The sequence below is a fragment of the Panthera tigris genome, chromosome E1 (assembly GCF_018350195.1).
Source record: "Panthera tigris isolate Pti1 chromosome E1, P.tigris_Pti1_mat1.1, whole genome shotgun sequence".
In the NCBI taxonomy this organism is placed as follows: Eukaryota; Metazoa; Chordata; class Mammalia; order Carnivora; family Felidae; genus Panthera; species Panthera tigris.
The window spans coordinates 28,285,700-28,313,488 of NC_056673.1; the positions used below are offsets into that span (position 1 = coordinate 28,285,700).

At 58.7% G+C, this 27,789-nt stretch overlaps 1 protein-coding gene and 1 long non-coding RNA gene across 2 annotated transcripts; one reads left to right on the plus strand and one right to left on the minus strand.

Moving 5' to 3' along the window:
- Positions 1-1,417: 1,417 nt before the first annotated feature.
- On the plus strand, positions 1,418-27,360 carry TSPOAP1 (TSPO associated protein 1). The gene is made up of 31 exons (XM_042965909.1): positions 1,418-2,636; positions 3,440-3,547; positions 3,833-3,958; positions 4,540-4,719; positions 5,273-5,458; positions 6,719-6,796; positions 6,883-6,966; positions 7,181-7,270; positions 7,452-7,574; positions 7,831-7,935; positions 9,360-9,410; positions 9,816-9,836; positions 10,643-10,847; positions 11,458-11,630; positions 12,816-12,931; positions 13,217-13,326; positions 16,134-16,964; positions 17,114-17,265; positions 17,605-17,982; positions 18,068-18,286; positions 18,624-18,815; positions 19,387-20,247; positions 20,882-20,981; positions 21,073-21,227; positions 21,799-21,967; positions 22,335-22,406; positions 22,830-22,862; positions 23,040-23,143; positions 23,228-23,299; positions 23,560-23,670; positions 26,096-27,360. The coding sequence occupies exons 1-31, from the start codon at positions 2,301-2,303 to the stop codon at positions 26,273-26,275; spliced, it is 5,721 nt and encodes a 1,906-aa protein (XP_042821843.1). The 5' UTR covers positions 1,418-2,300; the 3' UTR covers positions 26,276-27,360.
- On the minus strand, positions 21,389-24,704 carry LOC122233493. The gene is made up of 4 exons (XR_006211036.1): positions 24,481-24,704; positions 24,203-24,347; positions 22,811-22,942; positions 21,389-22,193 (listed from the first exon to the last, which is right to left on the minus strand). It is a non-coding gene; the product is annotated as an uncharacterized LOC122233493 (long non-coding RNA).
- Positions 27,361-27,789: the final 429 nt, after the last annotated feature.

Sequence of the window (27,789 nt, forward strand, 5' to 3'; positions counted from 1 at the left end):
TTATAAATATACAATAGATACATGGTGGCCCGTATATCTAGATACACAGATCTAAATAAAGCCATGTCATTGTCGTTACATATACTTACATGACTATATGAGAGTGTGTCATTATGTGTTGTGTAATGTCATGTAACGGCACGCATATACATGTATTGTGACATACGTGTTGTAATTTCTACACTCGAAGTCCTCCCTCAAATACACAGAATAGCACGCCCTGTGGCGAGCAGACATGTATGCAATGGCACACACGTAGAAACATGCACGCATATATACCCAATGAGACCCACAAAAACATAAGAGCACGCATACACACATACATGCTTCTGTGTACACACATAAACTAATACAACGGCCCCCTCCCACACACACTGACATAAATATATGCCTATTCTATACGCATACCTGCAAATAATGGCATGCATATGTCCCCTGACATAAACACCAGCGACATGCGTGTAGTGGTGCACATGCTGATCTACACACTACTTTAGGGAAGTGAGGATGTCACCTCATCCCCATGAACTCCTCGGCTGTTCCGTCAGCCTGGGTGGAGCCCACACGCAGGGGCCCTGTGGTTCAGTGCTGCTGCCGCTATTCCCCAAGGGTGCCACACGAGGGCCCCCAACCTCGGCAGAGACTGGCTTGTGTGCGGTTGGACTGAGTCCCACGTTCAGAGGGGAAAGGGGCTGCCTCTCTGAGGCCCCTCCCAACACCCCTGTCTCTGGGGACCCCATCTAGGCCCCTGCCCCCACATACAAGTTGACTTGTGGGTAGGAGAGTTCCCATGTCCTTGTCCCCCAAAGCCATTTTCCCATAGCACAAAGGCCTAAGGTTAGACGGAAGATGAACTTCCTTGCCGTTTGGGGCAAAGCCAGCCCAACAGCCTGTGTTGTCCCCCCTGTTGGCGCAAGAAGGCCAGATTGCCCCCGAAATGAAGTCTGCCAGGAGGAAGCTGAAGCAATTCTCTCAGTCAGTTTCTATCACTGTCTCTGCTTCTATCTTCCTGTTTTCATTCTTTTGATTTCTCTGTCTCTCTCTCTCTCTCTTTGTTTCATCTCAAATCCCATTTTTTCTCTACCTGCCCCTCTTCATGGCTGGCTCTGTCTATCTGTCATACCGCCTCCTGTCTCTGTCTCTACTGGTCTTGGGCTGGGGCCGATGTGGGGAGCACCATCTGCAGCCCCCTCGCCTCAGTACAAGGAAGGCGTAGGGGCGTGTGGGGAAGAGGGGCGGGAGGCCACATGTAGCGGGTACTGGGCTGGGATCCCGTGAGGAACCTGCTCTTCCCTCTGTCCCGACCCTGCCTGCTGGTCCAGCCCACCAGTCCAGCGCCATCACCATGGAAACCAGCAGCCGACTTCCTATTGGTGGGCGGGAGAAGACAGGGAGGGGGAGGGGAGGGCTGGCTCTCCCCTGCTCATCACCCCCATTCTGAGGCTCAGCCCTCCTCTGCGCCCACCATCTCGGGGCTCCGGGACTGTAGGGGACCCTTGCAGTCCCCAGAGCTGAGGCCAGCAGGGACAGAGACTATGAGGCAAGCAGCCCACCGACCCAGGCCTCCTTAGGACCAGCCGACTGCCCAGCAAGCGGGAGAGCAGCAGCAGAGAGAGGGGCAGGAGATAAAGGACCACAACGGACGGTCGAGGATCACCCCCAGCAGCTCCCGCACACCCTAGCCAGGCTGAGGGTCGTGATGGATAGCCAGACTCACAGACGCTGACGGACACACAATGACACCGATGCACACGGCTGCACAACACTGAGCTGCTCAGACACAACCAGTGACAGCATCACACACTGCCACAGCCCTGCAATCCAGACACCCACACACATACAGAAACAACTGGTAACTCCGAAACAGGCAGACGGTGACACACAGAGCCACTACCCCCAGCACACACGAGTGGGGGCACCTGTCCTCCAAACACACACAAGACAGCGCTGACCTGAACAGACAGGGCTGGAGACACACGCAAACCCTCAGCCAGGCGCTGCTGTTGGTGGCCTCTGCACATCCTCCCTGCCCCCACGGGGACACCCTCGCTCCTCCACACACCCGCGCACACACATAGCCACGAGCAAACATAGCTCGCATACCCCTAGCTTCAGCTCTGGAAGCTCGGACTCCTGCAGCCTCCTTTGTGGGTGAGGAAGAACAGCCAACCTCGGATGGAGCCTCGGTGAAGCCAAGAGCTCAGAGAGGAAAGGGTCTGGCCTGGCATGACCCTCTCCAGCCCCTCCATTTGGCTGGGTGATGTCCCCCGGCCTGGGTCCTGGGGCCCCTTGGCAGTATCATGGAGCAACTGACACCTCTCCCACAGCTGGGGGACCCCAGAGCCATGGAGCCGTGGGCCCTGCCCGCCTGGCAGAACTGGACTCCAGGCCAGGGGAGCGAACCCGGAGGCGCAGCCCCAAGCATTGCTGAGATTCCGGCAGCTGGGCAGGTTGGAGAGCTGAGGCCCGGGGGGAGCTCCGAGCCGGAGCCTGAGGGAGCCCAGAGCCCCAGGGCTATGGGGGGCATTGACCCTGAAGGAACCAAAACCGGGCTGAGCAGCCTGGGGCACCAAGCAGCAAGCTCCAGACCCAGCTGCCCGAGGCTGGAGGACGAGGAGGTGGAGGCTCTCCCTAAGGTAAGGGAGCTGGGGAGGGCTGGGGTCTCCAAGCTGGGGCCTCTACTGGCGCCCTCCAGCCTGGGCACGATATGTAACCCCGCTGCCCACTCCTCCTCTCCTGGCCTGTCTCTGTCTGTGGGTCCTTCTCTGTGACTGTGTGTCATCCCTTCTCTGGGCAGGAATCTCAGTGGCTCCATTTTTTGCCATATGTCTGTCCTTCTGACTCTCTGCCTGTCTGTCTACATCTGGCCCTGCCCCTGCCCCTTCCCTCCGTGAGTCTTTCTTTAACAGTCTGTCTGTCTGTGTCTCCTCCTCTGAGAGTCTCTGTCCTTGGGGGCTGGAGGATCCTGGGGGAGGTGGGGGTGGTGGGGGTGTATGGTGGAATCAGAGACCAGAGGAAGCAGATTCAAGGGAGGGGGCTCAGTGCTGGGTTGAGCCAGGAAGGACAAGGTTTGGGGTAGGTGTGAGCAGCCTCCTGTAGAAGATGGAGGGACCAGGGCTTTGGGGGAAGCAAGGGGCCAGAGCAGCCAGAAGGAGCCTGGAGGGGTGGGGCTGGGAGCTTGAGCTGGCATTTCCCAGGGAGAAATGGGCAGAGATGGAAAGAACTGGGGACTAGCAGAGAGGGTCTCAGGGCTAGGGGAGGCCGGTGGGGGCCCCTTCTAGGCCTCCCATGCTCCCCTCTGAAGGCCTAGGACATGGGGGAGAACCTTCTCGTCTCCATGTCTCCTTAGACCATTGGGGGGCAGGATGCTTCCATAGGAGGGCTTTGACTAGGCAGGGTGTGTTTCTGAGGTGCCGTGTCTTGTCCTTTCCCATGCCAGGGCAAGCTGAGCATGGGCTTTGGGGACAGGCCCAATCCGGAGCTGCTGAGGGCCCTGGGGGAGCTGCAGCAGCGCTGTGCCATCCTTAAGGAGGAAAATCAGATGCTGGTGAGGCTTGGAAAGAGAGTCCTGGGTCCTGGTTGGGGCTGGGAGAAGGCAGACTCAGACACCCCAGCCCTCTGCCTCAGTGCCCTCCTCATCCCATAAAGCATCCCTCCAAGTGGGGGCTGCATGGAGGTGATATGATCCCAAGATGCAGAGAGGGTGAACCCCCACTTAGCGTACCCAAGGACTCCACTGTGAGCCCAGGGCTCCAATTCAAGTCCTGGACAGTTAGGATTGGGTTTGTGGGGTGCTCTCCGCACACCCCAATTCTGGCTGACCCCTTGTCAGAGGAAGAGCAGCTTCCCTGAGACAGAGGAGAAGGTGCGGAGGCTGAAGCGGAAGAATGCCGAGCTGGCGGTCATTGCCAAGCGTCTGGAGGAGAGGGCCCGGAAGCTGCAGGAGACTAACCTGAAGGTGGTGAGGATGGGAGGCTGCTGGATGGAGGCTGGGTGACCAGGGAGAGGGGAGCCAGGCTGGGCCTGAGGGAGTGGGGTTCGGGAGTCATGGACTCCTGGCACCCAGGAAAGCGGGAACGCAGGGGCCACGGTGTAGAAAGGGCAAATGCTGGCTGGGCTAGGAGGCTGAGGGTTTCTGGAGTTACAGGAGGGAGGGAAGGGTTGGGAGTTCCTGAACAGGCGGGGAGCAGGTTTCTGGATTACCACGTGCTGGTGCTGGCTGCAGCCTCCCGCTGAGCTCATCTTTGGGTGAAGGGCTGGTGGGGGCAGGGATGAAGACCCATGACAGTGGCAGCCCTCAATTAGCAGCAGCCTTTGGGCTTAAACTAGGATGTGGAGTTAACCCTTCCAGTCCTGTCTGAGAATTGCTGGGATGGGGTCAAGTGAGGCTAGTGGTCCCCTAAAGCCCCAGATACAGGGTAGAAGCAGGAGGCCAACTTCTAGGTTTTCATCCGAATCCCTCCATTGGGCGGAGCTGAGGAGTGGGGAGACGTGCCCCAGCCCTCAGATGACCGTTGGCCTTACTCCTCCTCTGGCCAGGTGAGTGCCCCTGTGCCCCGTCCTGGGGCCAGCTTGGAGTTGTGCCGGAAGGCCCTGGCCCATCAGCGAGCCCGGGACCTCAGTGAGACAGCCAGCGCCCTGCTGGCGAAGGACAAGCAGATTGCTGCCTTGCAGCGGGAGTGCAGGGAGCTGCAGGCCAGGCTCACCCTGGTTGGCAAGGTGCGAGGAGGCTCTGGTCACCCCTTCCAGTTCAGCCCTCCGCAGGGCCACCTGCCTGACTGGTGGGATGTGGACGAGATGTTGATGAGATGCAAATGAAGCGGGAAGGTAGAAGCTGCTGGGGAGTAGGTTCCCCTGGCAACGGCCCAGGTGGGAGCGGGGAGAAGGAGCCTAAACTGAAGGGGGTGGAGCTATGAATCCCAGACCTGGGAATTTCTGTGCTCCAGGCTTCAGGCTGTATGCCAGCGGGTTTGGCTGTACGAATCCACGCATACCTCACACTTGTGTGGAGCGATGTTCACAAGGCATTTTAGCACAGTGCCGGGCACACCGTGAGTGCCCAGTAAATGAGTTACTCTGACGGTCTGCACACGGGCTCGCGGAAGCATGTGGCTGTGCACGCGTGCACCTATGGCCAGGCATGTATGCATGGGAGGCTGTGCACGTTCCCGCGCATCGGAGCCGCTCCGGCACCGAGGAGCGCGGGCTCCGCCGGGGATGGTGGGGGGCGGGCGAGGGTTAGGCCTGACTCCTCTCCGTGTCCCCCAACCAGGAGGGCCCCCAGTGGCTCCACGTGAGGGACTTCGACCGGCTGCTCCGCGAGTCCCAGCGGGAGGTGCTGCGGCTGCAGAGGCAGATCGCCCTGCGCAACCAGCAGGAGCCACCCCCGCCGCCCCGGCCCCCGGGCCCCGCTGCCCCGGCCAGAGCAGGGGCGCCCGCCCCCGGCGCCCCGGGAGAGGTGAGCTCTGGCGCCAGGGCAGGTGTGTGGGCGTCCGGAGATGGGGGTGGGGGAGGCTCTGGTATCTCTCCCTGCATAGCGCTCGGAGCCCCGAGGACTCGGTGGTGGCGTGCGCGCTCCAAGGGCTGGGGAGCTTTCCCGACCCCAGGGGGCAGGGTCGCCCGTACCTGCGCTGAGCCGGACCCGGGCGACTCGGGGTCCGCCCTCCGCAGGCCTGCGCCCCACGGGGCCCGCCCCGTCGCCCCTGCCGCGCCGCCAGTGGTACGGCCCGGCCGCAAATCCGCGGTTGCCCTGGCAGCCGCCCGGGGCCCAGCCCGCGCCGCCGCCTCCCGCCGCCGCCGCCGCCGCCAAAGCGCGGGGACGCCCCCTTCAGCTCCCGCCTGGTCCTCCAGGCCCGGCCCCGGCTCCCCGGGGGTGGCGGTGCGTCCCCCTCGGCTCCAGGTACGAGCGATCTTCGCTGGGTGCTGGGCGTAGGCGGCCTCTGTCGCGAGGGCTTGGGAGCCCACTCCGGACCCCCAGAAGTTATAGGTCTGGCTCCTCTCCATCCTCTCTACTGGGTCGGCACCTAGGTTCACCTCGTTCTGGAAACAAGGGTGGGAGAAGGTGGATTCCATAGGGACCGAGGCCTCGGTGCGGGGTGGGGGTGGGGGTCCTTCTTGCTCAGATTTTGCCCCTCTGCTTGGCCCAGGGAGGGAGATGCGGCTCCCATCAAGGCCTGTCCTCCCCTAGAGTTTGCACAGATAAATCTGAAGCGCGACAGGGTGGGCTTGGGGGAAGCTAGGAGGAGGGTCTGGCCAGGCTTGCACTGCTCTAGGCAAAGCCCAGGTTCGGATGATCCAGAATTCCTAGCTCTGGGAGCACCGCATCCCTGGGGGGCTCAGGCAGCCTCCTAGTTCTCTGCCAGTCACTGAAGGACACCCAGGACAGTTATTGAGTGCAGAGCAGGGCTGCTGTTGGAAGCTAAAAAGGGAAAGCTTTGGCCTGGATAAGGGACCCATCTCCCAGGGCACACATGGGTCTCAGGATCTCAAAGCAGTATGTCTGGAGGACACAGGGGCACAGCCTCTGCAACTCCCACATCAGCTGGAGGCATGGGCAGGCAGCACCCCCTTCCCTACAGCCCCCATTCCTGGGCAGGGATCTCTTTGCTGACCGTGAGATGGCATGGGAGCCTGCCACAGACAGCCTGGGCAGAGGGGCAGGCTGCCCTGAGGCCCTGTTCTTGGGTGCCAGCCTCCCCACTACCCCCTGCGTTTGCAGGCCAGGCCCCAAGAGGATGTGGAAAACCCACCCACGGGCCTAGGGGAGCCAGAGAAACAGCAGAGGGTGCAGCAGCTGGTAAGTCCCAGGTCAAGGGCTGGAGGCGACCAGTTGTGGGCAGGTCTGCCTTCTCACATGAGGAGCCCTTGGTTCCGACCCCACAGGAGTCAGAGCTCAGCAAGAAGCGAAAGAAATGCGAGAGCCTGGAGCAGGAAGCCCGGAAAAAGCAGAGGCGATGTGAGGAGCTGGTGAGCTCCCGAGGGCCTCCCCGAGGCCAGCCAGGTGGTGGGCTCCCTCTCAGCTCTGCTTTCACCCTTCTTGTCCTTCGGGGCTCTCCTGTCCTGTTTGGCGCAGGGTCCAGGTGGGGGAGGAAGACCTTGTCTGGGAGGGCAGGGTCCTCTGTGTGGGGAGAGGAGGGGTGTAGGTGCCAGACCCCCGCCCAGAGCTCCCTTGGTCTCTCAGGAACTTCAGCTGAGAGAAGCCCAGAATGAGAATGCCCGCCTCGTGGAGGAGAATTCTCGGCTCAGTGGGAGAGCCACGGAAAAAGAGCAGGTAGCGGTTCTGCCCACGGGCTGTGGGGCTGGGCTTCGCTGGGGCCCTGGTCCCTGGGCAGGGGGCTGTCTTCTGTGCCCCCTGAACTGGACCAGAGTATGAAGGGTACTATTCCCCCTGGTGAGGGAGCTGCTGGGACAAGGCTCACACACCCAGCTCCCTGCCACTCCCCCCTCTCCAGGTGGAGTGGGAGAATGCAGAGCTGAGGGGCCAGCTCCTGGGGGTGACACAGGAGAGGGACTCGGCCCTTCGCAAGAGCCAGGGCCTGCAGAGCAAGCTGGAGAGCCTGGAGCAGGTGCTGAAGGTGAGGAGATTGCATAGGTGGGGGGGAGGGTCTTGGTCCCTGATGCAAGGAGAAAGTGGGACGGTAGAACGTGCCCTATGTGGGGCACTGGGGTCTGAGCCCCAGTCCTGGCACCACCAGCCTTGCCCTTCTCTGGCCTCGGTTTCCTTCTTAACAGAAGGCATCTGGAACACATGGTGTCCAGAGCTCCCACATCTTAGATCTACAGAAATGGTGGAGCTGGGCTCTGGCCTTGACCCAAGGTCTTGTGTTTTAGCACATGCGGGAGGTGGCCCAGAGGAGGCAGCAGCTCGAGGTGGAGCATGAGCAGGCTCGGATCAGCCTGCAGGAGAAGCAGGAGGAGGTCCGGAGGCTGCAGCAGGTGGGGGCAGGGGTGAGGGAAGGGTGGTAGGCTGCTGGACTCCTCAGTCAGCTGCTCATCCAGTGAGCATTTACTGAGCACCCACTGAGTGCTAGGCTTTGTGCTAGGCACTGGGGACAGCGGTGGGGAAAGATCAGGTCCCAGGCCAACCAGCAAATAAGCAGATATGCAAGTGAGGCAACCCCAGTCACTGACGGGCCCTGGTGGGGAGAAGTGAGCAGGGTGGTGTGACGGAGTGACTAGGGTGGGGCCAGGGGCCACTTTAGAGAGGTGGGCAGGGAAGGCCTCTAATACGTTAAGGGTGTGAAGGGTGTGAAGGAGCCGGCTGAAGAGCACTCCAGGTAGGAGAATCGAAGCACAAATGCCCTGTGGCAGGAAAGAGCACGGGGGTCCAGACCAGCTGGCTAGATTATAATAGGTTAGAACAGCAGGAATAGGCAAGAGCCAGATCTTGTCGGACCTTAAAGAAGAGTGGGTATTTTGTTCTCTGAGGGGTTGGAAACTGTTGGCAGGTCCCAAGCAGGGGAGTAGCATGATCTGATTAATCATTTTAGAAGATCACATGAGCAGCACTGCGGAGGGTGGATTGGGGGAGTGGGTGAGGAGGCAGGTGGTCAGGTGTTGGGGCTGCTGCAGTTCAGGCGGGAGATGACGGCCGTCTGGATGAGGGTGCAGGCGATGCAGGTGGAAACAAGTGGAAGGATTTGAAGTATATTTTAGAGATGGAATTGACAAAACTCCATAGGATTCTAGTTGAGCTCCTGCTTCTTTTAGCCATTTGCTGAGTAAACCCTAATGGAGTGTGGGGCTCTTCACTCTCTAGGAGGTGATGGATGAAGGAGCAACAGGTGTGAGAGTTAGGGAGTCCTGAGTTCTGAGTCCTGTCTTGGCTAAGTTTGGGTTATGTGTTAAACATACAAGTGGACACTTCAAAGACAGTTGGATCTATGGGTTTGGCGTCATGGGGAAGTTGGTCGTGGAGATAGGGTTCGGAGTCATCAGTGTGTCCAGTCGTGTGACTAGATGGGACTCCTTGGGAGAGCGAAGAGTGTGAAGTGCCCTGTGCCCATCCCTGTGCCCTGTAGCACCCTAACACTCAAAAGGGGCAAAAGAAAGGGAGCAGGTGAAGGAGGCTGAGAAGGAGCGTCCCAAGAGGTAGGAGGGAAACCCAGAGGGTGGATGTCCCAGAAAGAGAGAAACGGTATCAGACGTGCCTCTCCTTGACACCGTTACCTTCTGACCTAAGGTATGGTTCTGGGGTGGGAATCTGGGAGGGAGGAGCCCTCAGCCTCCCCCTTCCCAGCTCCCCTTTCCTTTTCTTCCCTCGCTTTGCCCTTACGGCTCCCCCCTCCCATCCATCTCCCTCTCTCTCCTCCCCTGTTACTCACCTTTCCTCTCCAACTTTTGCCTCCTCCTACCTGTAGGCCCAGGCAGAAGCCAAGAGGGAACATGAAGGGGCTGTGCAGCTGCTGGAGGTAGGGTCCTTGGAAGTGGCCACCAGCAACACCAGTTTGGGGAGAAGGCAGGGACGTTCAGAGAGGGCTGGAATGGACTGTGTGGGTGTGGAGGGTGTGGGGTTAAGGAAGGGCCCTTAGGTGCTCCAGAGCCTCGGGAATCCCTTCCACTAGTGGCCTACTTCTTAGGCAGGGACACAGCTGGGCAGGGGCTCCCGGGTCTGGTGGCATCAGCCCCCACTACCCCCCACCCCCAGAGTCTGCCTTCACCTGAAATACCCTTCCATTTAGGAACTGCTCAGTCAGTCCAGGGAGCCAACCCGGTGGTGTCCACTTGGGCCCTTGCTCCCTCTCTCCCTCTCTGCGCAGTGACCCGCAGGGTGAAGGGTTCTAACCTGTCCTCTTTGCTTTCCTTTCCTGCCATAGTCGACCCTGGATTCCATGCAGGTACAGCCTCCTGACCCCCCACCTCCCTGGGTTGTCCCCTCCCATGCACCTGTCCAGGCTGCCTGAGCTGGGTCTCCTGCCTCAGGGCCCAGTGGTCCCAGCTCTCATGTGGAACAGAGGAGGGTGTAGCAGACCCGAGAACCTGTAGAAGGACTGGCATTCTTGCGGGACGTGTGGGCCACCTCCTCGGCCCAGAGCTGCCACAGTGCCTGGCAGATGCGGGGCTGACCCTCCTCTAAAACATAGCCGCTCGGACCATGAGGAAGTTCCTCACCAGTCTAACCCGTGACCCTCTTGATATTGGCCAGGAGAGAGTCCCAAATGTTGGGACTTTTCTGATACTTGAGAAAAATTCTTGAGAATTGGCTCCTTCCTGCCACAAAGATGTCCCTGGCTCCTGTGCAGTATCTCTCTTGAGGGTGGGGATTTGGGTCACTGACTGAGAGGGTGATAAGCAGCAGAGCCAAAGAAACTCCTGAGGAGATACTGGCAGTGGAGCTGGGAGTGGGAGCCATTCCTTTTGGCCCGGGAGCAACAGGAAGGAGCGAGTGCCACTGCCTGGGGTGTGAGGGTGTGCTGAGTGGGGGGTGGGTTTAGCCCTTCTGGGGGAGGGTTGGGAGTGAAGGCCGCCCACCGCTCTGGTGTTTCACCCCAGCTCAGACACTGTTAAGGCAGTGGGGCAGCCAGGTGAGGGCTGGTGCCCAGGCTTAGGGCTGGGTGGGTGGAAGCTGAAGCCTGGTGTGGGGGCTCAGGATGGACTGGGCAGCTTTGCTGGGCCTGGTGGCTTATGGGAGGTCTTGGCCCAGGTCCGGGTTCGAGAGCTGGAAGAGCAGTGCCGCAGCCAAACAGAGCGCTTCAGCCTCCTGGCACAGGAGCTCCAGGCCTTCCGCCTGCACCCTGGCCCCTTGGATCTACTCACCTCTGCCTTGGGCTACAGTACCCTTGGGGACCACCCACCACCCCCCTGCTGCTGCTCTACCCCCCACCCCTGCCGTGGGTCTGGCCCCAAAGGTAAGCGGACCCCAGTGACATTTTGTCTGGAATGCTTTTGTATAGAGCAGAGACTTCAGGGTCAGAGAAAGTGCACAACTCACCCAAAGTCACACGGCAAGTTAGGGCCAGGCTGGAATAAGGCTCTGATGGGGGAGAAATGAGATCACAAGAGTGGCTCTCCTGGAGTCTGGCCAGGCATCTCAACCACTGCTCCTCTCCTTCAGCAAGACCTCTGTGGTTATGGCTGGGAATTGGGCACTAGGAATCAGCAGCCGGCAGTAAGGGTTTGTAAAGAGCTGGGCTGGGCATCAGTCAGATCCGGAATCCCCAGCCCCTCTCACTTAACAGCCCATGTGATTTTGAGTGTGCTGCTAAACCCGTGAGCTCTGGTTTCCTAAGCTGTAAGATGGGAATAATTCAGTGCACTTCATTGACCTGCTCTGAGGATCATGCGAAATAATGTATGTAAATCACTTCCACCTCTACTTAGTAAGTTTTCCTCAAATATTTCCCTCTTGTAAGGAAACGTGGCTATGGAGGGCCTGACCCCATATCCAAGCAGCCACCCCCGCCCTTGCTCCCTAGTCCCTCCTCAGGTCACAGATCCCATGTGCCATCTTCTCTTTAGACCTTGACCTCCCTCCGGGCTCTCCTGGGCGCTGCACCCCAAAGTCTTCTGAGCCTGCCCCTGCAACCGTTGTCGGGGTCCCTCGAAGGACGGCCAAGAAGGCAGAGTCCCTCTCCAACTCCTCTCGCTCTGAATCCGTCCACAACAGCCCCAAGTCATGCCCCACACCCGAGGTCAGTGCTGGGGAGGGGCCTGGGGTTGGCCCTATTCTCCTCTGGGGTCCCCAGGGGTTGGGTGGCTGCTGGGCCTTGTGGGGGCCCAAGTTGGGAAGTGGAGCCAGGCCCTGGGAGAGAAGGGCCTGCAGATTCCTCTTTATGGGCCAGGAGCTCGGGTGGAGGCTGCCCTGCTCTCCAGGGCTCACCTGCCGGCCCTACTCTGGGCCGCCCAGCCCCACCCCTCTGGGGCTCACAGAGGCCCTGGAGTCCTGAGCCGGATGGAGGGAGACGCCTGGGCGCCAGGATCCATATAATGAGACTGTTCATGTGAGTGTCTGTAGCAGAAGCAGATGGTTGTGTGAGAAAGAACACGGGTTCTGGGATTCAGATCCCAGCTCTGTTTTAGGCAAGTGTCTGACTCTTTCTGGGCTTTGGCTTCCTTGTCTGGATTTTGGAGCTAATTGGACCTGCCTTGAAATGTCGTGAGGGTTACATGAAAAGATAAAAGGAAGAGCACTACCGCAGGATGCGCAGTAGGTGCTTAACGTGTGGCCGCTATTATTATTACCAAGTGCTTGATCACCTTGTCCCTCTCTCTACTTCTTCCTAAACCTCAGAAATCCGAGGGGGCAAGGCAGGAGCAGCCCTGCCGACCGGGGCTGAGGAAAGCGGTGGAACCCAGCCCCAACCTCTGCTGCCCCCTTGTGGGATGGAACGATGGTGCGGGCTTTGGCCGTGCCGTGGAGGGGCTGCGCTGTCTGCCCCCTGGGTGCCCCCCTTACGGGGGCTTCTCAGGACCTTCTGCCTCCTGACTTCCAGCTCTTCACAGTCGGAGTGCTTTGCCGTGTTTTTCCCTTAAAGAGACAAACTGCCGTTGGACACCCACTGTGCATCAGAGTGGTTGGCTTCCTCTTCAGTGGGGAACGTGGTCATATTTACTGGGATGGTACAGTAGAGGCCAGGGCTCAGGAGAGATCCAGGTTATACTCACTCCCCTTTGCCAGGGCAGCTTGGCTCTGCCAGGATCTGCTGGCTTGGGTGCTGCTTTAGAAAACACGGAGGCTCATTGCTGCTGGCCTTGTCCAGCATGTGCTGTCTTTCCCTTCTCAAAGTAGTAGGTCCTCTGGCTCATTCTGGAAACCTGTCTGCTTTGCCGTTGGCCCTTGAGCCTGGAGAGGACTGGCCCTTTCTGTTTGCCTGCAGGTGGACACAGCCAGTGAGGTGGAGGAGCTGGAGGCAGACAGTGTCTCCCTGCTCCCAGCAGCACCGGAGGGCAGCCGCGGAGGAGCCAGGATCCAGGTGTTCCTAGCACGCTATAGGTGGGACCCTCCCCTCGGCCCCCCATTTTCCTAGCGTTTGGGGTGTATGGGAGGAGGGGCTGGGTGAAGATAGAGGCTTCCGGAGGTGGCAGGCGTCGTTCAGGGATCCCAGTTGGACATGTCCTCTTTGCCCAGTTGGGCCAGGTGGGCACAGTTAGCGCTCTACTTGGCTGACGGTGAACAACCAAGTCTCCATAAAGGCCTAGTACAGCGGAGAGAGGAGACGGGATGTGGAGGTAAGATGTGGGTCGCTGTCCTCTTCCTCCTCTGCACCTCCTTCAACAGCTACAACCCCTTCGAGGGCCCCAATGAGAACCCAGAGGCAGAGCTTCCGCTTACTGCTGGCGAGTACATCTACATCTATGGCAACATGGACGAGGATGGCTTTTTTGAAGGTAGGAAGGTGGCAGGGTTATTCTGTCCATCCCCCTGCTTTTGAGCCCCTCTTCACAAAGACCTCCACCCACCCACACGGTCTCCCTGGCATGCTCAGGCCACCAGGATGTTTCAGACTCAGCAAAAAGGCATATAGAGACCTGGCAGCCCACACAGAAGGGGTCTAGAAAAGGGAGCCACTGTCTGACTGCAGACCTACCCCAAGCAGGGCAGGGCAGTGCCTACCACAGTCCAGATGATGAATGGGGTCACGGGAAATTTTGGCTGAATTTGCTTTTGTGCTTCCAGACAGGGCATGGCAGTGCTTAACACTAGTGACCTTGAAGTTGGGCATGTAGCAAAGATCTGAAGCTGGACTCCAGCTGGGCGTGGGGGAGGGAGAACTAGGGTCCAGAGCCCAGGAAAGGGTGTCAGTGAGTAGTCAGCAGGTGTCAGGGCCCAGGCAGGGCGTGGGCTTCAGGGCAGTGCTCCAGGGCCTGTGGGAAGCTCAGACACCTGAACAGAAGCCCCATTACTGAGACTGGGCAATAGGGTGGGGCCTGCCGAAGAAATGGTCTTGGGAGACCCAGGTTGGCCCTGGCCAGATAGCGGGGAGAACGGCCCTGGGCTGAGACTGGGTTGCGGTGTAGGCAGGGCAGGGTGAGGGCCATAACCAGGGGCGGGGATTTAGGAAAGAGGTTAGATCTGAAACCGTAACACCCAAAGCTTTGGGTTTGTAAGGCCAGGTCTTCAGTGCCCACTCAGCATGCCTTCCCCGGGCCCTGCATCTGTTCTTTGAGTAGCTGCCGTGAACTGCGGGGGAAGAGCTAAACTCCTCAGAGGGATGGGTGACCGAAAGTGGGATTAAATATTTCCCAGAAAACGACTTTTTAAATGAAAAAAAAAAACAAAAACAAAAACCCAGAAGCCAACAACTTTTCTTGGAGGGGGGCAGCAGGAACACAAATGTTCACTAAGCACAAAGGATTAGAATTTGAACTATACGATCTGGGATAGGTTTAAAGGCATGGAGACAACAAGGGCTGGGATGCCATGTTCGTCATCACACTTAGCTAAGCAACTGCTTCTTCTATGTCTGGTCCTGCCTGGACTGCTGTCGGTGGTTCGAGCTTCGGGAATGTGTGCCTGCCTCTGACTAGGGCTTTAGCGCCAGCCCATCAGGGCGGTAGATGTGCTTAGCGTGGAGGCTCCTACCTTCGTAAGTGTTAGTGCTGACATTAATATTCTCAGGCTCCCATGACAAATTACCAATAGAAGTGTATTCTGTGACACCTCTGGAGGCCAGAAGTTTGAAATCAAGGTGTCGGGAGGGCCACACTCCCTCAGGAGGCCCTAGGGGAGATTCTGTTCCCTGTCCCTTTCAGCTCCTGGTGGTTCCAGGTGCTTCTTGGCTTGTGACCACGTCACTGCAGTCTCTGCCTCTGTAGTTACGTTACCTCCTCCTTCTCTTCTCTCAGTGTCTCTCCCTGTGTGACTCTTATAAGGACACTTGTCATTTGATTTAGGACCCATCCATATAATCTGGGATGATCTCATCTCAGGCCCCTTAACTTCATTACATCCGCAAAGATGCTTTTTCCAAATAAGGCCACATTCACAGGATCCATGGGTTAGGATGTGGACATACTTTTGGGAGGTCACCGTTTGATTCACTACAAGTGCTTATATTCTCTAATGTATTGAAAATCACTATTGTTTCTTCAAGTTTCCATGCTTTCCCCCCACTCCTAGCATAAGCAGAGAGCGAGGGTGTTGGGGAAGCTGGAAGTCCCCCCACTGCAGCTCAGACCTGTCTTCCTCTTCAGCACCCTCTTTCTTAAACCCTGGCCTCTGCTTTCCCTTCCTCCTAATAAGGCATAGCAGCCATTGGCTCATCTGTCCCCTGGGAATCCTTTGCCTTCTCCCAAATTAGCAGTGACAGGGCATGCTGTGTGCCCACTTTCTTCCTTCCTTGACATCCCTCTGTTGTCATGTGTTCAGGGGAACTGGAACTTACCTTTGGTCAGCGCCTGGACTGACCACCAGTCATGTTCCTAGACACAGGCTCGCTATGGGTCCTCATCCCTTCTAGAACCATACGGGAATCTGTTCTCTGGCACTTAGGCCTTTTGTGGCTAAAGAGTCCTTCCCTTACCCTGATCAGGTGGTGCTTTCCTCTCCCTTTGAGGATGTCTGTTTTCCACAAAGGGAAGTTCAAGGGCGCCCCTGTCCCTACTACTCAGTCCCTTGGAGTTTGAAAGTTTTCAAATGTACAGAAAAATGAAAGAGTAATACAGCGAATACCTATATACTCACCACCTACGTTCAACAGTGGTTAACATTCTGCCATATTTGCTTTTTCCATCTGTAGGTTAAAAATGAAAAGTGATGTAAAAGAGAGTTGTAGACATCATGACATTTCGCCTAGCCCTTCTTCAGCATGCATCTCCTCAGAACATGGTTCTCGGAGAGCCTTGTGGTGCTAGCACCTGGGAGCTTGTTAGAAATGCAGACTCGCAGCCCCACCCAGACCTAACTAAATTAGAATCTGCATTTTAACAAATCTTGAGGCGATTCATATGCACATTAACATTTAAGAAGCGCTGTCCTAGATCACCACAGTGCTGTTATTACACCTACGAATATTAGCAATGACTCCTCTACTGCAGATGTTGAGTGTTCTTGCCTTTTAAAAGTGCTCACAGATAAATGTTGGTTTGGATCAAATGCTTAAGATCACCCACTAACCGTTGCTAAAATGCATTTATTGGACTGGTTTTTCTCTACCTCCTCTCTGTCTTCCCCTTCCCTGCCCTCCCTCTGCCAGGGGAGCTCATGGATGGCCGAAGGGGCCTGGTCCCTTCCAATTTTGTAGAGCGTGTGTCCGACGATGACCTCCTGACCTCCCTCCCTCCGGAGCTGGCCGATTTGTCCCACAGCTCAGGCCCCGAACTCAGTTTCCTGAGTGCAGGCGGGGGTGGCAGCAGTAGCGGGGGCCAGAGCAGCGGGGGACGCAGCCAGCCCAGACCTGAGGACGAGGCTGCGGGGGACGAGCTCAGTCTGAGCCCCCAGCCTGAGGGCCTGGGCGGGCCCCCTGCTGTGCCTTACCCACGGGGTCTGGTGGTCCTCAGGCAGCTGGCCCACAGTGTGGTGCTGGCCTGGGAGCCGCCTCCTGAGCGAGTGGAGTTACGCGGCTACCATATCTGCGTGAACGGGGAGCTGCGTCAGGCCCTGGGGCCGGGGGTGCCCCCCAAGGCTGTGCTCGAGAACCTGGACCTGCGGGCCGGGCCCCTCCGTGTTTCTGTGCAGGCCCTGACCAGCCAGGGCAGCTCCGACCCTCTGCGCTGTTGCTTGGTGGTGGGTACCCGGGCCGGGGTGGTACCTAGCCAGCTGCGGGTCCATCGACTGACAGCCACGTCTGCTGAGATCACCTGGGTGCCCGGCAATAGCAACTTGGCCCATGCCGTCTACCTCAATGGGGAAGAGTGCCCCCCTGCCCGCCCCAGCACCTACTGGGCCACCTTCTGTCACCTGCGGCCTGGTACTCTCTATCAGGCCCGAGTGGAGGCTCAGCTCCCACCTCGAGAGTCCTGGGAACCAGGCTGGGAAAGGCCGGAGCAGCGGGCTGCCACCCTGCAGTTCACCACACTCCCAGCAGGTATGCAGGCTTGCTTGGGCTTTGACGCTCCGTAATACTCAGAAGGCCAGACCAGGGGAAGTGCATTTTCAGGGAGGTGGGAAACGAGGCTGGTGCCTCTGCAGGTGAGTGTCCTGCATACCTGGGTCTGGTACCGTCCCCCCCCTCAGGCCCACCTGATGCCCCCCTGGATGTGCAGATTGAGCCGGGACCCTCCCCTGGAATCTTGATCATCAGCTGGCTCCCAGTAACAATTGATGCTGCTGGCACTTCCAATGGCGTCCGGGTCACGGGCTATGCCATCTATGCTGATGGGCAAAAGGTATGGCCTGGGGACTCTGGGTCTCTCCTTGGGATATGGGTCTCTCCTTGCCGTGCTCAGAGACCTCATCTCCCCAACCTGGCACAGAGATGCCCTGCCGCTGGCATTTGGGCACTGGGTGCCCATTTGGGCAAGCAGATCGGTCGAGGGCATGGGCTTTGAGAGCAGACGACTGTGATTCAAACACCAGGCCACCACTGAAGCCCTGTGGCCAGGAGGATTAAGTGAGATAAGACATGCCAAGGCCTTAGTGTGCTGCCTGGCATAATGCTGACTGCCGTTGCTAACCATCATCGTGTCTTCGACTCAGCCACCTCCACCTCTACCCTCTACCTGCAGATCATGGAGGTGGCGTCACCCACGGCAGGCAGCGTGCTGGTGGAGCTGTCCCAGCTGCAGCTGATGCAAGTGTGCCGTGAGGTGGCTGTGCGCACCATGTCACCCCACGGCGAGTCAGCTGACTCCATTCCAGCTCCTGTCCCCCCAGCCCTAGTGGCGGCCTGCCTACCAGCCACGGTCTCTTGCCCCTCACCGCGGCCGGGCTCGGAAGCCAGACCACCCCTCGCTCCAGCCTCCCCGGGGCCTGGAGACCCCGGCTCTCCCCTCCGGCGCCCTGACCCCCACGGAACTCGAGAGCCCCCTGGGGCCCCCCCAGCAAGCCCTCCCAGAGAGGCAGCAAAAGGATCCCCCGAGGAGCCCCCAGCACCTTGCTCCCAGGTACCCTGCTGGGGAGAGGGGGAACAGGTGGAGGCTGGGACAGAGGCCGAGGGCTTGGGCCCTTCCTCAGTACCCACCATTCCAGGAGGAGGCTGGGGCAGCTGTGCTGGGCACCTCAGAGGACGGGAGGGCCCGCGAGCCAGCTGTGGGAGAGAGAGCTCCTGACCCTGCAGCTTCACCGCTGGCCCAGGAAGAGGCCCTTCTGGCACCCTGCTCCACCCAAGGAGCTCTCGCCCAGCGGGTGCCCTGTGCTGAGGCCTGCCGCGGAGGAGAGGCAGGGTCTGGGCTGAGGCCCAGGACTGAGGTACGGAGCTGGGGACACGCTGGGCCACCCAGAGAATTGGGGCCTGCCTCCCTGCCTCTGCCAGCCAAAATCTGGGTGTCCTCTCCATCTAGTTTCTGTTCTGGTGTGTGCTCCGTGTCTGCTTCTTTGCCACTTTGTCTTCCCAGATTCCTCTTTTCCTTTTGGCTACTCTCCTCTTCCCCCCACCCCCACCCTTGTGCACACCCCCCATTTGGGACATGACTCTCTCTCCCTCTGCCAAGGGACCCCTGTCATTCCAGCTAGGGCTGATCCTTCTGGAGCCCCCTATGCCTCCTCAAACCCTTTCCTCTGTCTTCCTTTGTCTCACCTCTTGCAGAGGGAGGACACGGCAGAGCTCGGGGTCCGTCTGGTGAACTCCCTTGTGGACCATGGCCGCAATTCCGATCTCTCAGACATCCAAGAGGAGGAGGAGGAGGAGGAGGAGGAGGAGGAAGAGGACCTGAGTTCCAGGACTTGCTCTTTCCAGAAGCAGGTTGTTGGCAACAGCATCGGGGAGAATGGGGCCAAGGTAACGGGGTGAGGATGGGCTCGTGGGCCCTAGACCTCTGGTTCTCGGGTCTCTGTCCCTCGTGTCAGCAGCTGCTCCAACCGCCACTGAGTGCCAGCAACATTCTAGGTGTGTGGCCTGGGCCCTGTCCTGAGCAGTAGATAGGAAGTTACTCAGGATTCTGCCCTCCTGGGAAGAAAGGAGAGGCTGAGGAGCCCTCTTCTGCCCCTTCTCCCGCTCCAGCTTGCCACATGCAGCACCCTGGTCTCCTGAGATCCTTTCTGGGAGCCTCTGGGGAGGGGTGGGGAGGCCTCCCTGCTGTCACAGGTGTGGTCTGCTCCCTGCGGCTCCTGTCCCTCGGGCCCCAACATCTGTGCAGCCTGTTCCTGAGGTGTGTTCTCTAATTCCTCCTCTGGCTGTGCTCTGGACTTGCTGTGTGGCTTTGGGCCAGCCCCCTCTCTGGTCTTTCCTCTTGTAGGAAGCTGAGGGAGGGCTGTGGGGTTGCATGGAACCCCTCCCCTCATTTGAGGACAAAGGTCACAGCTGTCTCCTCTTCCCACGGACCTCTCTTCCCCACTGCCCTTCCCCCCAGCCCCAGCCCCAGCCTGACCCCTTCTGTGAGACCGACAGCGACGAGGAGATCTTGGAGCAGATCCTGGAGCTGCCTCTGCAGTTCTGCAGCAAGAAGCTTTTTAGCATCCCCGAAGAGGAAGAAGAGGAGGACGAGGAAGATGAGGGGGAGGATGAGGAAGACGAGGAGAGGCCAGGGGCAGGCTGTTCTTCTCGAGACCCCGGCCCACCCGAGTCTGCATTGCTGGGGCTGGGCTGTGACAGTGGTCAGCCTCGAGGACCTGGCCTGTGTCCCTTGTCTCCAGAGCCCTGCAGGGGTGGGGACCGCCTGGAAGACATACCCGGACTAGTTGGTGGAAGCATCCGGAGGAAAGGAAGTGGCTCCCCTGAGAAGCCCCCAAACCGCAGGCGGTCCCCAGATCCCCGTGAACACTGCAGCCGACTTCTCAGCAACGGCGGGCCCCAGGCCTCCGGACGACCGGGCCCCACACGGGAGAGGGGCAGCCCCCCTGTGGGCGAGGGGACCAAGGGTGTGCCAGAGGCTGGTGGGAGAGGGCGGCCGGCCCCTTCCCGGAGATGCTCCCGTGGCCGGGCTCCAGAATCTAGCCTGGCCAGCTGCTTCTCCCCCAAGTGCTTGGAAATCAGCATCGAATATGATTCTGAGGACGAGCAGGAGGCGGGCAGCGGTGGCATCAGCATCACCAGCTCCTGCTACCCTGGAGATGGGGAGGCCTGGGGCACGGCCCCCATAGGAAGGTCCAGGGGGCCTCTGAAGGCCAATTCGGGCCCCACCCCCTACCCACGCCTTTCGGCCTGGGAGAAGGGGGAGCCAGAGCGGAGAGGCCGTGGTGCGACTGGCAGAGCCAAGGAGCCACCCTCCCGGGTCCGTGCCCACTGCCCACCCTGGCAGCCCCCTGCCTGCTGCCGCCTGGTGGCTCTGCTTGCTGCCCACCAGCCACTCCCATTCCACGCTGCCGCCTCCATCCGCAGAGGTGGGGCTGGGCCTCTGGGCTCCCTCACCCGCCTCCTCCCACCCGCATTCCACTGCTTTGCTGCTTCTGCCTGTCGGAACTGGGATGCACAATATTCTGTTACCGCTAGTCGCCAATTGCCGCCAGCCAGCCCCCTGCCTCTGGGCAGGGTGGCCCTGTGCTTAGCTTAGTTACGTTTTCAGGACACTGACGGTGATGTCCAGCATCACCCGACCCCGATGCTGAGAAGAGGCCCTCCTCTCCCATGCTCCTTGGCCAGCTCTGAGACCCTCCCTCTTCTGCACTCACCAACGAGGGTGGCCGGAGCCGGGGTCTCCCCTTCCACCCTTCTTCCCCCCGTGGGGGTGTCTGATGTCTCCGAGAGATTGGGCCCAGGCTCCAGGAGAGGAATGTTGTGTCCCGGCTCTGCTGTGCTGCTTATGCTGACGGGGCAGAGCTGGGGAGCGCGTGTGGGGTCCTGCCCCTGCTGATGCCCCACCAGCGGCTGGTGTGTCACTTCTGCTCTCTGCTGCGCTCTCTTTGCAGGCAACAGAGACTGGGGAGCCCAGAGGGCAGGACAGCTCTGGGCGGAGGGGCCCCCTGCGGAGAGGGGCCCAGGCCCCCAGGATGGGCGGTACCGAGTTGGGTGAGCACCCGAGGGGGGCTGGGTGAGGCCGAAGGGGCCTTTCCTAACCTAACCCTTTGGCGAGACCTTACTGTCATCGTTCTTTCCACAGCCTCTCTGAGGAGCCCCCTGGAAGAAGCGCCGGTTTACCGGGACCTACCTGTCCGGGCCTTTGTGGCTCTGTTTGACTATGACCCGGTGTCAATGTCACCCAACCCTGACGCTGGGGAAGAGGAGCTCCCCTTCCGGGAGGGCCAGATCCTGAAGGTGACTGACTGTCCAGGTCCCCCACCCTCTCTCCTCTCCTGTACTGGAGGTGTCCTAGCCTTCACGGGGGTGACCGCAGCTTCCAGAGCCAGAGTCCTGACTCTGACACTTGTAGCTGTGTAACCTTGAGTAGATGCGCTAGCTGCTTTGGACCTTAGTTTCCTCATTGGTAAAATGGGGCTGATGTTCATGTCCACCTCCCAGAGATGGTTGAGGATTAGGTTCAGGGCATGTGGGTTACTTTAGTGGCCCGGGCACACCGCACAGTGCGACTGCTCCTGGTAACGTTACAGTTTTCGCTGAGTCTCCAAGTATTTACTCCAGGCTTTTTGCTGCTGTTCAGAGGTTACAGAGATCTAGCCTGGGGTGGGCTGGGGGGATGGATGTGCAGGCAGTGAGTGATGCTGTATGAATCCTTATTCTTGGCTGTTTCCCCCTGTTTCCTGTTTCACGACCCACAGAAGGTAGAGCATTCTTCTTCAATTCTGAGTGTGGTGCTGTGGGGCTCAGGGCCTTGGAGCCAGGGAGCAAGCCATATTGGCCTCTTGAGATGACTGGTCTTTGCCTTCAGGTGTTTGGGGACAAGGATGCCGATGGCTTCTACCGCGGTGAAGGTGGGGGTCGGACAGGCTACATCCCCTGCAACATGGTGGCTGAGGTGGCTGTGGACAGTCCCACAGAGAGACAGCAGCTGCTCCAGCGGGGTTATTTGTCCCCAGATATTCTCACTGAAGGCTCAGGTATGTCCTGCTGCTGTCCCTTACCTACCTCCCACCACCCCAGCTCCAACTCAGTCCCTCGTGAGCCATCTGTATGTCCAGGGAACATCATTTATCCGGAGTCTAGCAGAACCTGTAGAGCCTTGTAGAGACCAGTGTGGCCAGTGTGGCCACAGCAGTTAGCTTGCCACGTGGAACGGGGGTCTGTTGCAGAGGGGATGGGCCATGAAGTTTGGGTCCTTGAGGTCTAGGATGGGAGAGGAAAGCCCTTTAGAAACTTGAGCACAAGAACCCTGGCACAGTCCAAAGAGGAGACTCCAGAGACACTATTCTGTCCCCCTCCCTTGCCTCAGTTTCTCTCTTACATATATTTTCCTTTCTGGATCAGGGAATGGTCCCTTTGTGTACTCTACAGCCCGCACAGCTGGGCCTCCCCCCAAGCCCCGCCGCTCCAAGAAAGGTGGGTGAGACCCCCTTCTCCCTTGGGGCCTGTGAGGATGAGTGGGGGTGGGGAGCACTGCTTGGCTTTCTGGGGAGACATGAGTGGGGTTTTGAGCAGGTAAAGGGAATTAGGGAAGACCTTCATCCACATCCATTCCCTCCACTGGGGAGTGTCCTTTTAATGGGGACGGGGAGTGATTTGCCGGGGCCTCTGCTCCAAAAAGCACCTGACTGTAAATTCTGTGCAGCCTGGAGCAAGTCCTTGACCTTTTTCTGGGTCTTAGTTTACTACCAAATCCAAAGGGCTGGGCTCTGTTCCCTGAACATCTTTTCTCCTGTATCCCCTGCGTGAGACCGAGCATCCTGCCTGCCCTGCACCACCCCCAGCCTGGGATGAGGAGGGAAGTGAGGGGCAGGGCTCACCTGCACATTCTCTCCACAGCTGAGGCAGAAGGCTCTGCCCAACTCTGTGCAGGTAGGGGCCATTCCTGTGCAGGGGAGACTGGGGAGAGGTGGGGTTGGGTGGCCCCTCTGGGCTCTCTCCAAGGGCTGCAGCTAGTGGAGAGGTAGTGAATAGGGGCTCAGCAGTGTGGAGGATGGTATGGTGTAGGGGGTCCAGAGAGTCCCCAGTCCTCTCCCCCTTCTCCTGCAGGCCACCCCCAGCAGGTCTCCTCTGCCAGCTTGAAATCCTCCTGTTCCATGGTGGCTGCATTTGACTACAACCCTCGGGAGAGCTCCCCCAACATGGATGTGGAGGTGAGGACCCCCACAGACAGCCCAGCCAAGGGGGTGGTGCAGGGCCTCCCCAGGGCTGACGTCGGCCTCTTGGGCTTTCCACAGGCAGAGCTGCCCTTCCGGGCAGGCGACATCATTACTGTGTTCGGTGACATGGACGATGATGGTTTCTACTATGTGAGAACATGGGGGGGGGGGCGGGGAGTTGCTATATATACCCCCTTCACCAGCCCTTCCAGGGAGGGCTCTACCAGAGCCAGGGACAGGGATGAGCAAGGGTTCCTGAAGGAAACCTGGAGGAATGGACCAGGCATTGACATGGACCAGGCCATGACAGTGATGTTGACCTCAGGCTGTTCCCCCAGGGGATCCAGGGCTGAGGGGGTGGGGCTGAGGCCTCTTTCCTAATCTGAGCCTCATCAGCATCTCTTCCCCAGGGGGAGCTTAATGGACAGAGGGGCTTGGTTCCATCCAACTTCCTGGAAGGCCCTGGACCTGAGGCGGGCAGCTCAGACAGGGAGCCTGGGACATCCCAGGCCGAGAGTCAGGTCAGTGAAGAGCTGGGCTCCCAGCTCAGGAGTTGGGGCTGTACCCTGCCAGAGTGGTGGTGGGGGCTCAGACAGTGTTGTGGGAGGGGAGCAGTTGGCTATAATCTGGGGGAGCACTGTGCAGAGTGAGGCTTCGAGGGAGAGCCCTGCCAGGGCCAGCTCCCTCCCAGTATGTGCCGCTCTCTGCAGAGGAATGACGGCTGTGACCCTGATCCCAGGCCCATCTCTCCCAGCTACCCGCGCCCCGCGGGCTGATGTTGGTGAGGGGCCTTGTGAAAAAGGACCCCTCTAGCCCTCACACCTGTAACTAGTCATAGCCCGGGTTTCAGGGAACCTCCTACCCTGTCTCCCAGGTGTCTTTTAAAGCCAGTTGCCCAGCAAGGCCCAGCAAGCTTCCTGGGTCCTTGTTCTTAGAGCTTGCTTCTCCTTGGGGTGGGTGGAATACAGCTGAGTTAACAGCCTGACGGCGCAGGGAGAGGGGATGGGTCCTGGCCCCAGTGGGAAACCCTGGGCATCTGTCTGCAATATTTACAGAAGCAAAGGCTGTGCAAAGCAGGACCAGTTCCTGTGAGCTGAGTGACCTGGTGACTGGGCAGGGAGTATGTGAGTCAGTCCATAACCCAACTCCTCTCTTTGTTCCCTGTTCTTCAGAGAGTGAGGAGGAGACGAGTCCAGTGCTAGATGGAGATAGATATATATAGAGAGAGCAACATGTAAGTGGGGGACTGGCCCCCTCTGTTCATGTGACTCCCCACTCCTTACGTCACCATAATCAGATAGCACTCCTTTGTCCTGAATACTGGAGCTGACCTGGCTTCTCTGCTTTCTCCTAGGGATTGGGGGAGGGAGATCTTGCTGTGGAGCCAGATCTGGGTGCAGGATCATCCTCTCCTTTTGTTTTTACCTTGGGCAGTGCCAGCTGCTATAGGAATACATGTCATTTTAGCTGACTCCATATTAGCTGACTCCTCATATTCTATAGCTCATGCGGCTTATAGAATGTGGTGTAACATCCATATTGTGACTCATCTGTGTATTATGATACCATATGACTATGGTATTATAATATTGTGATTATTATTGGTGACAGAAGGATGATATGGTAATTCCACCAGTAATAATAGTCTCCCCACCCTTGTCCTCTGCATCATGACCTGTTAGGGGATCAGATGCATGATTTTACTTCCAATTCTCAATCTTCTCTGCCAGAGAGAATAAAAGGGGGGCTTAAACGATTGAAATCCATAGATAACCCCAAACCATTCATCTCTGGGGCTCAGAGGCCCCTTCATTTGTTTCCCCAGCAACCCCTCCCTCCTGGGATGCTATGGAAGGAGCCCTGGGAAGGCGTGGCTGGTTAGTGGTAGACACCTTGGCCTCTAGGTGCCGGCAAACCTCTTTGAGGGCAGGCCCTGCCATGTCACCAGGGCCTTGGGTTGGGGGGTCCTAGGCTGGGCACCCAGCTCTCCTGCCTCTGGTCTGGGCTTTATGGCTGGCTCTGGCCAGGAGACTGCCAGGCTGTGGTGGTGAGTCGGGGGCAGGCATTGAGGAAGGGAATGGAGGGCAGGGGTGGGGAATTCGTTGGCGGGCAAGATCTGATTGGGCTGTGCCAGGGACAGGAGGTCGAGGTAAGGATGTGGGAATGGGGAATAGGGGTAGGGAGGCTTCCCGGTGGCTCTCCTGTTCACCCAATCCCTGGCCTTTAGGCCACTAATGGCACTGGCTGGGCCTGTGGCAAGGGGAGCCATTCATGGTTGCCAGTGGAGCTAGGAGGAGGTTCAGCAGGGGACATATGCTGACAGAGGCAGCAGGGCAGCCTCCAGAGCTAGTGGTGGGGCTGAGTGGTGCGGCTCTGGCCCTGGCTCCCCACAGCCCTCGGAGAGGTCATTTAAGGAAGAGTCCCAATCTCCTCCTCATGGGACTGGAGCACTGCATCTGCTGGACTGGCTGAGCGTGCTGCTTCTGTCTGTGAGGCGGTGCAGGAACTGCTTTCCCTAGTGGGGCAGGGGGGCGGCGGTGGCTGCTTCTAAGTGGTCCTGGTCTTCCTTGCTGTGAGGGGGTGACATGGGGGAATTGGGGGCACCCATCCCGAGGGGTAGGTCCGAGGACTCCTGAGCTCTGTCAGCCCCAGTACCCTTTAGGAAGACCCAGAGAAGGGGAGCGGCTTGCCCACGTTCTGGAAGCAGAACTGGACTCTATGTCTGTCCCTCTGACTCCCAGCTTAGTGTTCCCTCAGCATCATCATACACATTCACCTCTCTGAGCTCTGTGTGTTGGGGGAAGTGAGGGGGGGCAGTGGGGCTCTGGTTCTTGACCATGGGTCTGTGACATGGAGGGCTGTAAGTACCTGAGATTGTAGGGCGAAGGTGTCAGGTTGGGGCAGGGAGCCAGGCCCTGACCTTGTCCCTTTTCTCTCACATTTCAGGACTGGGCCAGCTCAGCACAAGGGCCCCTACTGCCCAGAGTCTGGTCCTGTGCCCCTGGCCCTGGCAGCTTCCCCACAATTGAACTGGGTGGGCCACAGGGCACAAGCGAGAAGGTGTGGGGTCTCCTCTCCAAGGGAAAGCAGCTCCTAAGGAAACTGGGCTCTGGGAAGAAGGAGTGATGCTGTGGCCCATCCTGCAGGCAGAAGCGGCCCGCTGAGGCCCCTGGGGTCACGGGGTGGGGAAGGCCTTGGACGCCCATTCTTCTGAGTTAACACTGTGGCACTTGGATGGGAATCAGAGACTCTTTGAAGGTCAGAGCTAGATGAGTCCTCAAGGATGAATCCTCTGGAGGGGCACCTTCCTCTTATAGGAGGGGAAACTGAGCCGCAGAATGAGGAAATCACTCTGGTCAAGGTTGCTGAGCACCTCAGTCACAGAGCCAGGACCTGTGACTCCCCGTCCATCCACCTATGCCTACTTTCCCGCCACACGATGCTAGTCCCTTCTTTGATCCTCCCCGCTCCGATGGCGCAGGCTATCCTGACATGTCTTCCTTTCCCTGAAGGCAAGTTTGCACTGGATCCCCTGGAGCCCCCTCCCCATGGGGCAGGCGGGCGGAACCCTGTATATATGTACATACTCAGTGCCTCAGTCCAGCCTCCTCCACCTCGCTTCCACCGCACAGGCCCAGGAAGGAGACAGGCCATGCCAAAGCGGGCCTAACCCCGCTCCATAGTGCTCCACCCCTCCCTGCCAGCCTGGCCTCCTGGCCCCTGTGTGTCCCACCCCCAAAGGCCCTGGGGCCAGCGGGCAGAAAGCAGGAGTTGGGTTTGCCTTATTTTGCTCATTGGATTCAACTTCTCGTTTGCATCATTTTCCTCTGGCCCCTGTTGGAGTCTGGGGGCTGAGGAAGAGGACAGATTTATGCAGCTATTTTCATACATTCCCTGTCCAGAATGGGATAGAGAGCTCTCCACCCTTACCCTCACCACCCCCTCTAACCCTGCGGCTGGGTGAGTGTCTCTGCATGTTTCCTTCACTGTGGTGGGAGATCGTTCGACTGAACCCCCACCCCCGGCCTTGGTCTCCAGGGGTGTGGAATGGTGGGGGTATTTGTTTAAAAAGACATTTTATTATAATAAAGTCTATTTTCACAAAATCCATGCTGGGCTCTAACTGCGGCAAAGGGCTCCTCGAGGGGCGGGTCGTGCTGGGCTTTGCACTTGACTTCGGAATTCAGAAGTTACATCCGAGGGTGACTGGGGCAAAACCAATGGACAAGAACACCAAGCAGCTCTTGAGTTTCTTTTCCACAGAAGACGGTGTGGCAGCTTCCCGAGCCCCTGGTGGCAGGGCCGGGTGTTTGGAGTTGCGGCGGGGTTCTGGTGGGAGAAAGAGACCTGGCGAGGGGACGGGAAACCCCAGAGAAGGCACCAGTTTCAGGGCGGCAGACTGAACACCTCCTGCAATGTTGACTTTCCCATACTAAGTGCATAGAAACAACAGATGTAAGAAAAATGCAAGGAAACTATATAGTTCCACTTGAAAGCAGGAGGGCGGTGGCGGGGGGGACTCTTAGTAGACTAGAACAGCAGAGAGAGGACAGAAAAACAGATGGGAGAACGTCCTCAGAAACCTCAAAGCAGGGTGTGTGTGTGAGCCCCGTGTGCTGCTCCATGCCTAGAGGTGGCGC

Coding starts and splice junctions, on each gene's coding strand:
- TSPOAP1 (XM_042965909.1), top strand. CDS start 2,301: ATGGAGCAACTGACACCTCTCCCACAGCTGGGGGACCCCAGAGCCATG. Junction 11,631..12,815: donor AGTCATGCCCCACACCCGAG/GTCAGTGCTGGG, acceptor GTTTGCCTGCAG/GTGGACACAGCCAGTGAGGT. Junction 23,671..26,095: donor CATCCCAGGCCGAGAGTCAG/GTCAGTGAAGAG, acceptor CTCACATTTCAG/GACTGGGCCAGCTCAGCACA.